The sequence below is a fragment of the Syngnathoides biaculeatus genome, chromosome 13 (assembly GCF_019802595.1).
Source record: "Syngnathoides biaculeatus isolate LvHL_M chromosome 13, ASM1980259v1, whole genome shotgun sequence".
Taxonomy (NCBI): Eukaryota; Metazoa; Chordata; class Actinopteri; order Syngnathiformes; family Syngnathidae; genus Syngnathoides; species Syngnathoides biaculeatus.
Genome location: NC_084652.1, coordinates 25506536 through 25518663, shown reverse-complemented (window position 1 = coordinate 25518663; position 12128 = coordinate 25506536). Strand labels below are relative to the sequence as shown.

The following is a 12128-nucleotide window of genomic DNA, read 5'->3' as shown; positions in this document are numbered from 1 at the left end:
CGTGTATGTATACGTGTATATATATACGTGCGTGTATGTATACGTGTATATATATACGTGCGTGTATGTATACGTGCGTATATATATACGTGCGTGTATGTATACGTGCGTATATATATACGTGCGTGTATGTATACGTGCGTATATGTATACGTGCGTGTATGTATACGTGCGTATATGTATACGTGCGTGTATGTATACGTGCGTATATGTATACGTGCGTATATGTATACGTGCGTATATGTATACGTGCGTATATGTATACGTGCGTATATGTATACGTGCGTATATGTATACGTGCGTATATGTATACGTGCGTATATGTATACGTGCGTATATGTATACGTGCGTATATGTATACGTGCGTATATGTATACGCGCGTATATGTATAGCGCGTTATGTATACGCGCGTATATGTAACCGCGTATATGTATACGCGCGTATATGTATACGCGCGTATATGTATACGCGCGTATATGTATACGCGCGTATATGTATACGCGCGTATATGTATACGCGCGTATATGTATACGCGCGTATATGTATACGCGCGTATATGTATACGCTCGTATATGTGATACGCGTGTATATGTATACGCGTTTATTATATACACGTATATATAGACACACGTGTATATATTCGTATATGTATATATATATACGTTATATCGTATATATATACGTATATATTCGTATATATATACGTATATATTCGTATATGTATATACGTGTATATATATGTATATTCGTATATGTATATACGTGTATATATATGTATATACGTGTATATATATGTATATACGTGTATATATATGTATATACGTATATATATGTATATACGTATATATATGTATATACGTATATATATGTGTATACGTATATATATGTGTATACGTATATATATGTGTATACGTATATTATGTGTATACGTATATATACGTATATATATACGTGTATATACGTATATATATACGTGTATATATACGTATATATATACGTGTATATATATACGTATATATACGTGTTGTATATACGTGTATAATATACGTGTATATATATTGTATATACGTATATATATGTATATACGTATATATATGTATATACGTATTATATTTGTATACGTATATATATGTGTATACGTATATATATGTGTATACGTATATATGTGTATACGTTATATACGTATATATATACGTGTATATACGTATATATATACGTGTATATATACGTATATATATACGTGTAATATATACGTATATATACGTGTATATATACGTGTATATATATACGTGTATATATATATACGTGTATATATATATACGTATATATTATACACGTATATATATACGCGTATATATATATATTATATAACGCATATGTATATACGCGTATATATACTCATATATATATATACGCGTATGTATTACGTGTATTATATACGCGTATTATATATATACGCGTATGTATATACGTGTATATATATACGCGTATATATATATATACGCGTATGTATATACGTGTATATATATACGCGTATATATATATATATATATATACTAACGCGTATGTATATACGCGTATATATATAATATAGATATATACGCGTATGTAATATACGCGTATATATATACGCATATATATATATATATATATATATACGCGTATGTATATACGCGTATGTATATACGTGTATATATATATGCATATACGTATATATGTGTTATATATAATATATATACGTGTATATATATATATATATATATATATGCATATACGTATATAGGTGTATATATATACGTATTACGTGTATATATATATATGCATATACGTATATATGTGTATATATATACGTATATACGTGTATTATATATGCATATACGTATATACGTGTATATATATATATACACGTATATACGTATATATATATATATGCATATACGTATATACTGTATATATATATATGCATATACGTATATACGTGTATATATATATATGCATATACGTATATACGTGTATATATATATATGCATATACGTATATACGTGTATATATATATATGCATATACGTATACGTGTATATATATATATATGCATATACGTATATACGTGTATATATATATATGCATATACGTATATACGTGTATATATATATATGCATATACGTATATACGTGTATATATATATATGCATATACGTATATACGTGTATATATATATATGCATATACGTATATACGTGTATATATATATGCATACGTATATATATAATATATATGTTGTGTGTGTGTGTATGTATGTGTGTGTATATGTATGTATGTGTATGTATATGTATATATGTATGTATGTATGTAATATGTATGTATGTATGTATATATGTATGCATATGTATATATATGTGTATATGTATGTATATGTGTTATGTATGTATATATGTATATGTATGTATGTATATAATGTATTATGTATATGTATGTGTGTGGTGTGTGTATATATATGTGTGTGTGTGTGTTTGTGTGTATATATATATATATATATATATATATATTTATATATAAAAATAAATCTGCCAACACGTATGCACAAAGGCAATTTGTTTCCAAGGCTGGAATGGATTAATTTCCATTCTTTGGTATCTGAAATATTGCTTTGGCTTGCAAACATTTGGGTTCATGTGCAGTTTCAGAAGGAATTATGCTTGTAAACAGAATTCCACAGTACAGTGATGCCTTAAAGTACAAGTTGAATTTGTTCTGTTCTTTGTTCTATCCTTGTTCATTTCTCAAACACATTTCCCAATTAAAATCAATACAAATACAATTAATCCATTCAATTAGACCATAAAACACCAACATTTTTAAATAAATAATAGAGAAGTTTTTGTTTTAAAAAAGACAATATTGGAGGGACTAGGGGTCGACTGTATAGTCTGTACAGCTTTAATCACTTGGCAGGCATCGTGAGAGCAGTACAGGCATTCAGTATAGGAGAGCCGCATACAGCATGGTACAGGCACTGATTCCAAATTTCACGGATGCACAGGCTACATGCGTTTTAGTACGCAGAACTGCCTTCCACGTATATTCTGCATTTTGTGTATTTGTGGTTTTCCAATAAAGAGCAGACAGAATATATATTAGTGTTTGACACCTGAGCTCGATATCACAGTAACTGCACAAACAGCCTGACCTGTAATTCTATACAAGGTGTATAACAACAATCATGAACTAATATGATGTACAGTATTATAGTGTGTAGGTTCACACTTCAGTAACAATTCGCCAATGACAGCCACTGAATTATAAAATGGCGGCGCCCGTGAAACACACATGGTCAAGGCTTGAAGAAGGCTAATGTGGCAAACTGAGCACTCAAACTTATATCATCTGTCACTTTACACACATCGCTCTGATGTCTTGCAAACTAAACAACCGAAATTACATAAGTGACACTTAAGGCATGTAATTACGTGTGCGGGAAACTTCAGAGAGATGTGCTATCGGCTGTAAATCAGACCAGCAGCAGAGCCAAAAATAGCCACACAAAAGAACAGTGCACACAGCGGCTCAAGGATTGAGCAAAACGCGAACTAATGAGGGACACATAAGAGCGTACGCACTATCATTCATTGGCGCACACTTTACAACTCGGATAAAGGAACAAGTCCACCGGGTGCGAATGCTCTAGTTGTGAACAGATTTACCCAGAATGCATTGCAACTTAAAGAGACAGGAAGACCCTTCAGCTCAACTCACTCTCTCACAATGATCACAATATGAATTATTTGGAACCTAACAGCCGCCCCCGAATGTATGAAGTACTTTTCTTCTTATGAAAGGTGACAAGTCTAATATCCTACTTTATGTTGGTCTTGAGATTGACTCTGTCCTCTTTCTCTTCGATCGGAACAGCTGAAAGAGTGACAAACCTAGCTACCGGTCTAGTATAGATTCGCTCACCAATCCTAACATCTACAGCGTAAACGTGCCCATCAGTGCTGGGATGGACCTTGGCGACATGGCCTATGGGCCACAGAGCCCATGAAACCTGAAGGTCAACCGACATCTGGACAGAGCCCTCAGTGATGTTGGCTTTTGTTGAGTGCCACTTCTGGTGTGTCTACAGGGTTGGCAGGTAGTTCCCCAGGAAGCTGGACCAGAAGCAGTTTGCCACAACTTAGGAGTGCCTCCAATGATGACTGCTCAGCAGGTTGGTCTCTGGATTCACTATTTGGGGTAAGGATCCATCTGACCCCCACCCCCCCTCCCACCCTCAACAAAACATTGGATGTCACAGGATCCAGGTCGTTGAGGTTTGAAGAGACGTATCCAAGTGATTTGGAATTTAGGATTGCTTTCACTTCAAGAAGGACGGTCCTTCGTACCACCTCTGGGACTGGCTGGCCACCGACTGTGGTGTGCAAGACTTTCTTCACTGGACGCAGTTCCCTTTCCCATGTGCTTCCAAAGTGGGTTCCTGCAGCGGGGTTGAAGTGGAAGCTGATCTTCTGCTTGGTTAGCTTGTGTTGCAGGGCTTGGGACAGGGTAGCGAATGCCTTTCTCAATTCCCTTTCTCTTCTCCAGAATTGTGTTCCCTGGTTAGAATACAGCTTGGGTGGTGTCCCTTGGTGAGTGATGACCACCTGAGAGCCATCAGAAATGAGTCAGTGTCGAGGGTGTTCAGGAGATCTAAGTGTACACCTCTTGTGGTGATACACTTGAATATGTTCCCCCACCCCTCCTTTGGGTGCTTTCCCACCTTGACTTGGAAGGCCCCGAAGCAGTCCATAACTTTCGAAGAAGGCTGGTTTGAAGAGGGGCAGGAGGCAAGACTGCGTCTACATTCTGTGCATGTGCGCTGATAGCGACTTACTGCTTCCTTTTCTCACAGGATCCAGTATGAGCGTCGTATCTCTGTTAACACTCTTTCTGGCGACTGTTGACGAATTGAATGAGTAGGATTGACCATGATCCAGCACAATGGGATGCACTGCTGTCGGCTAAGAGTCTTCAGCATAACAAAAATCCTATCCTACCTCCCAACACGAATGAGCTCCTTTCCTGATGCTTGATCAGAGAGACTTGCGAGCCTCCAGGAGCCTCAGCTCTTTCGGGAAACTCTCACTCTGGGATTGCTTGAGGATGAGAATCTCTGCCTGGCCGTAATCTTTAGCACTTGCTTTACAGCTCAGACCTGCTGCGCTTTACAGCTCCTGCACTGTAGTTTCGAGTAGCTCCTTCCAGGTGTAGCACTGCTTCTCTTCTGTCATGCTGCTGTGACATCACTGAATGTAGAGTTACGCAGCTCAGAGTCATTGTACGGTTCGACATTGGGCCTGACTGGCCACTCTTCAGAGGGTTGAAGGAGGAAGGAGGGGCCTTTGGGTTCACCTGTTGGGCTTCACAAGGTCCTTTAGTTTCTTGTCCCTTGTCATGTCATCACAGTCCCTTGCTGAATCAATGTAGCGCCAAGATTTGGAATTGGTGAGTTCCTATATTTCTGCCATTCTGGTGCGAAACAAAGATCTTGAAGCGGTAGGACTCTGACTGCAGCCACGTCACCACTGTTGTGGAGTCTGTCCATAAGATGTTCTGAACAATCTTTAACACAAGTTATTTCTCATTGAGCTTAGCCAGTTGGGCTCCAATGACGGCTCCAGACAATTCCAATCTGGGTATGGAAAGGATATGCTTAGGTGCAATTTATGAGCGAGCACTGAAGAAAGATAAATGGACGTTGCCTCGCGAATCAACTGATCTTAGGTATGCCACTGAGCCGTATGCTTGCTCAGATTTATCGGAAAACACGTGGACCTCCTTAGTGATGCTTAATTCATCTATGTCAGCTTGTAGATATGCACTTGGTAAGGTGACTTCAAGCAGCAACCTTAGCTCTTCCTCCCAGTTGTTCTGTTTGCAAGAGGTCTTAGGGGTGAAGAGGCTCATCCCAGTGGCAGTGTTTCTCACAAAAATGTCTGACAATCATCTTAGGACGAGTGTGTATGGGATAAGGAACCCCAAGGGATCGTACTTACTGGCAAGGACCCATTAGTTGTTTAGAATCAGCTTTATTGGCCAAGTGTGTAACAATACACAAGGAATTTATCTCCGGCAGTCGGTGGCGCCGTGGTACTACATTCAGAACAAAGAACAACAAAGCAACAATAACAAACAGGAGAGATTCAGTTAATAAGAACGATTCCTTATAACAGATGTGCAAGATGCAGTCTTCTTCATTTAGAACAGTTGAGTGTGTCAACGCCTCACATTGTGTTAAGCTTGTACAAAGTGGCCTTGCCCATTCGCAGTTATTGTTATAGACCAGGGCAATGACAATTGTGCAAAGGGACCAGTGTAAAGTGATGAATCATGTGATAGTCTACAGGAAGCGTTCTCAATGTGTCGATGAGGCAGTTTTGGTCGATCGCGTGACTGCTTGCTAACATAACCTTTGCTTGAAAAGTAGATCTTGGGGTAAAAAAAGTCTGGCCACCCCTGGTCTAACAAAAAATATTACTAATACTGATTGAGGCTCTAGCACTCCTGTGACCCTCGTGAGGATAAGCGGCTCAGAAAATGGATGGATGGATTGATGGATAATACTGATTGGACCAGCAGGATGATGGTCTGGCGGGGAGGCCCTTATGGATACCTTGTACGCCAAGCTCACGGACTGGTGCTGACATCAGTTCTTCGATTCAATCTGTCATTTGTTGAGCTGGCTTTTCATCATGGTCTGCTGTGTTGGGTCATGGTGGGGGGTCTGGCCAGTCCTCTTCATCCTCAACATGGAGAAGATGAGGGTTACTATAGCTGATGGAGTACGACATAGCTTGGTGAAGGTTGATGACCTTGTCGATTAGCCTCGTCATTTCTGCATGAACTTTATCTAGTGGAGCCACCACAAAGTGCGTAACGTTCTGCGACTGCTATAACATGCCATTCTCATGTTTTGTGTGCCTCTTCCAATGTGTAATCTTGGGTCACACGATAAATGAGAGACCCCACACTAGGTTTCCAATTCCTTGAGCCCATGTCTATTTTTATGCCTGTGCTTGATGTAGCTAACTTGATAGTCATCTACATAGGTTGATGGGCATGTCTGACGCATCAGGCGGGCTCCACTGTCTACAAACTCCATGTTGTCCAGGCGGCTTGAAGGGAGACAAATGTTGGAGAGACTAGTGCTGGACTGTATAGGTGACTGGTTCAATATATGTATGCCCCGTTGTCCCCTGAGGTGTCGATCAGAACACAATGGGGATGCAGTCACTCACATTTGACGTGCGTGACTGTGCACCTCCGGGCTGGTAAATCTGCACAGTCGAGCACCAAAAAGCACCCGCTAAAAATTTGTTACAGATAGAAAAAAATACATATTTAAAGACGTCGCTTATTTTGTGTAGTCTTGACATTAATTTACGTGTTTATTTCATAAACATTATCAACTAAACAAGCCTGCTCCAAAACAACCGGTATTCACCCGGAAACGGGAAATGCAAAGTAACCGTGCTGAGCATGTACGGAAGTTAGCCCAAAAACGCATGTTCAGAGCTGCTTCACGTACTGCGAGGGCATTGACATCGAAAGTCATCAATATCATGAGCCATGTCAAAGGAAACTCGATCACACCAGGATTGCTCATTGTGTCAATCGTGTGACAGCATAAAAAAAAAACAAAAAAAAAAACAAAAGACATTAGATTATCATCCACCTCATCGCTTGATTTAGGTGTGGCCAATACGTCTAGCGCATGCACATAAAGGTGCGTTCTAGCCGGCCTCCTACTTACGGCAATCACGGCGATGCATGCTCACCACCCACCCCACCCCACAACAACACATCACGATTGGCGAATGTTTGTTACAATGCATTGCTAGCTTGTTGCCACGAACGCAGGTTATGTTGAACTAAATTTTCAACATTTTCGAAACATTGCGGTTATAGACCGTTCATGTTTATTCCTTCACAGGCCAGTGCATTTAACTTTTCTTCAGATAAAGTTTGTCAGATCAAGAATTTTTATTGATGAAATATTTTAAATACCATTTTATATCATGTTCTACTAATATCAGTTAAAATGGGAAATCATTTCTGAGTTAGATTTTTTTTCTATTTTAGTTATGTATTTTATTTTTAATTTAGAGTTCTGTTATATTAATCCAGTACGTTATTTTAAGGTCCATCCCAAATCACACCCGCAACTTTATCTGCGAGCATGACTGACCACACCCTTACATTTTTCAAATGTGAGTGACTGGGGATGAAAGTGGATTTGGCTACAACAGCTTTAATCACTTGGAAGGCACAGTGAGGGCAGTATAGGCATTCAGTTCAGCAGGCAGGTCTACCAGATGGTACAGTCACTGATTCCAACTTTCACAAATACACAGGCTACCTGGTTTCGTTCAGTATGTGGAACTCGATTCCATATATACTCTGCCTTGTGTGTGTGTGTATTTGTGGTACTGCAATGACACCATAGCTTAATATCACCATAACGGCACAAACTACCTGATTTGTATTTCTATACAAGCTGTGTAACAACAATCATGAACGAAGAAGATATGGTAATGTGTAGTGTCACACTACGGTATCAATTCGCAGACTCGAGGCACAGAGTCACGAAATGGTGGCGCCCATGAACCAGAGAGTCAAGGCTTGAGGAAGCCTAATGTTCCAAACTGAGGACTCAAACTTAAATAGTGCATCACTTTACACACATCTCTCTAATGACGTCTTGGAAATGAAACAACCACCTATAAAGTGCTTCTACTAACGAAAAGTTCTTGTTACAAACCTACTTCCTGAACTGATCTATTTTGTAAGTGGAGTTGCCACTGAATTTAAAAATGTTTTCTTGGTTAATACTCTTTTGCATCCAGTGCATGTCTTTGAGTAGTTGGATTACTTAACCTGTGAAATTATTTACCCTTTTTTAGGAGGAGTATCAGTTCCAGATAGCATCCCTGGTTGGAGCCCACCAATTAGAACACTACGCAATATTACCAACAACTCTGACACGCAGCCGGCCATTCGACCCACCAATGTCGGACACGTAAGATGTTACAGAGAATAAGTATTTGTTTGCATATTATAGGACAAATTTTATATATAGTTAACTTTGTTCTTCTTTCACAGATTATCCAGAATCTGACACCCAATCATGGAAAGCCATTAGAGCAACAAACCAATCAGAGCCATGCTCAGACGCCAAACAGTACCAATTCTTTAATGTTCAATCAGTCGAAAATGGCTGGGCAACAACTTGCTGTGCAGCAACAACAGCAGCAACAGCAGTTAATGCAGCTGTCACACCAGACGGTCCAACACCACCAACAGTTACCCCATCAAGCGCAACACCCCATTATGCTGCAGCAGCAGCAGCAGCAGATGATGCAGCTACATCACCATCAACAGCAACAATCAGTTGTACAACAGCAAGGGTTTCCTCAATTGTCCCAGCAGCATCAGTTCCTGCAACAGCAGCAACTGCACCAACAGCCGATGTTTTCACAGCAACAGCAACATGCCTTCTCTCAGCAGCAGCTTCGCCCTCAGCAGCTCTTACGCCCTGGTCTACAGCAGCTGCAACAGCAGCAAGCTCTGCAACAGCAGCTACAGCAATTCCAACAGCAGCAACGCATGCAAATATTACAACAGCAACAACAACAAAATCAGCAATTGCATCAACAGCATCTGCAGCAGCAGCAACAACAACAGCACTTCCTGCAGCAGCAACAAATCCAGCAGATGCAGCAGCAACAGCAGCTGCAGAATCATCAACAGCAAGCTTTGCAGCATCAGAACCAACAGGGCATGCAGACACAACATCAGCAGCAGCAACAGACTCTTCAGCCGCAGATACAGCAGACTGCTCATATCTCCCTGTTTGGACATGAGCCAGGACAAGAAAGTGAGTAGTAGATGGTGTTTTCATCCATATACTCAAATCTCAGCCTGTTTAACATGTGCCCCAAGCAATTGGCTGTATTTGGATTAAACATTATCATTACATGAAAAACACAACAAAATAAGCAAATATAAATCCTGCATCGTGTCAGATGTGAAAAAGTCAGCCAACTTCTGCATCGGCAACAATCGAACTTCCTTAGGTAGGGTAAATGGTGGAGACCTATACCAGGAGAATGGAACCGGTAGAAACTTTAAATGTCTAGTTTTTTTTTTTTTTTTTTTTTTTAATAAGATGTAAGAAATACCAAAGATGACAAGATCCAATGTTTCAGTTTTGCTCATGTGTACCGGTGCATACATTATACCAAATTTTCTTGTGTATCACACGTTAAAAAAAAAAAAAAAATCCCCCAATATCATGCACTCGTGTGTGTGTGTGTGTGCGCGTGTGCGCGCGTGCGCGCGTGGGTGCGCACGTGCGCGCATATATATCCTGGACCCATCTGTGTGGAGTTTGCATGTTCTCCCCATGCCTGCGTGGGGTTTCTCCGGGCACCCCAGTTTCCTCCCACATCCCCAAAAAAATGCAACATGGACACTCTAAATTGCTCCTGTAATTGTGTGTGTCCAACTGTTTACCTTGATGTGCCCTGCAATTGGCTGGCAACCAGTTCAGGGTGTACCCTGCCTCCTGCCGGTTGACAGCTGGGATAAGCTCCAACACGGCCTTGTGAGGATAAGCGTTTAAAAAAAGTGGATGGATGGGCGAATGTTTGTTTTATATATATATAAATGGTGACATGTTAAACAGGTTTCAATTCCGCACCAAATGGCAACAGATCTCATCTTCCCTGATGCATTGCCGGGATTTTAGATAGTTTGCACACAAACTAAAAGTTACAAAATAATGTCAATAATGGCCAATGACTAATTGAAACCAGATGTGGTAAAGTGAATATCACCCACATTCTACCACGCTGGTGAATGAAAACTGCAACAGAAATCCAAACGTTTTCCGAATCAAAGGGTGCTAAAGTGAGCACAAACCATTGTGCCATGTTTGAACAGTGGTAATGGTTTTAATTTGCCTCCCCAGTTCTTAAATACTTCAAGCCACAATCCAGCTGCTACTCGATGTAAGCAGCCAGGCTCTCAGGCTTTCCCGGCAATGCATCAGGGAAGATGAGATCTGTTGCCACTAGGTGCCGAATTGAAACCTGTTTAACGTGTCACCATTTTTCCTCATTAAATATATTTCCAAATGTGTGATTGATCTGAAAATTGCACTGACAGCTTCAAGAGTATGGAGAAACTAGTTTCATCCATTGCTCTTGTATGATTGTGCCTCCATACAATGAGTCTTCAAATATTAAAGGTTTGCCAGTTTTCTATAGACTTCTGAATGGGTTTATGTCAGGTGAATGTCCCATTCTATCAACTTTTTTTTTTTTCCTTTGACACCAATTGAAAGTTTCATGGCAGTCTATTTTGGATCTTTATTTCATCATCCTCATATATGGCAGCAGATTTTTGTCAAGAATGTCTTGATTGTCCCCATTCATCCTTCAATAATGTAAATCAGGGGTCTCAAACTCAATTTACATCGAGGCCGCTGGAGGCAGCGTCCGGCTGAGGCTGGGCTGCAGTGTCAGCGCACATGCACTCATGGCCAATTTCAATTCTAAATTTAAAAGAAAAAAAAATCTTCTCAAACATCTTTTTTTTTTAAGTTAAACACATTAAGGTAAACTCAGAGGAAACACAATGGTGCAACTGGTTAGACTGTTGACCTCACAGTTCTGAGGTTCGGGATTCAAATCCCGGCCCTGCCTGTGTGGAGTTTGCCTGTTCTCCCCGTGCCTGCATGGGTTTTCTCTGGGCATTCCGGTTTCCTGTCACATCCCTAAACACATGTATTAATTAGTGACTCTAAATTGAATTTTGGTGTGATCATGAGTGTGACTGTTGTCTGTCTCTATGTGATCTGCGATTGGCTGGCAACCAGTTTTAGTGTACCCCAACTCTTGCCCGATGATGCCTGGGATTGGCGCCAGTACCACCGCGACCCTGGTGATGATAAGCAGCTTGGAAAATGAATGAATGAAAAAAGATAAAGATGGTTGTGTACAAAACTACTAGTAAAATGCTACATTGGCAATGCTGCTGTACTTTTCACTCAGAAAAATATTTCTCTGCTTGCACATACCCGAGAGCCGGA

At 40.0% G+C, this 12128-nt stretch overlaps 1 protein-coding gene across 5 annotated transcripts in view; it reads left to right on the top strand.

Annotated features, from left to right (window-relative positions):
* paxip1 (PAX interacting (with transcription-activation domain) protein 1) overlaps window positions 1-12128 on the top strand; it is a 104891-nt gene that overhangs the window by 20256 nt on the left and 72507 nt on the right. For 4 of the 5 annotated variants that reach the window (XR_009797656.1, XM_061838702.1, XM_061838703.1 and 1 more), the window contains 3 exons: window positions 4122-4205; window positions 8938-9053; window positions 9137-9911. Coding sequence is in view for 4 of the 5 variants with exons in the window: in XM_061838702.1 (XP_061694686.1) it covers window positions 4122-4205; window positions 8938-9053; window positions 9137-9911 (975 nt within the window). In the remaining variant the exon portion in view is untranslated. The remainder of the gene's footprint in view (window positions 1-4121; window positions 4206-8937; window positions 9054-9136; window positions 9912-12128) is intronic. The other variant, XM_061838705.1, reaches the window with a different exon arrangement.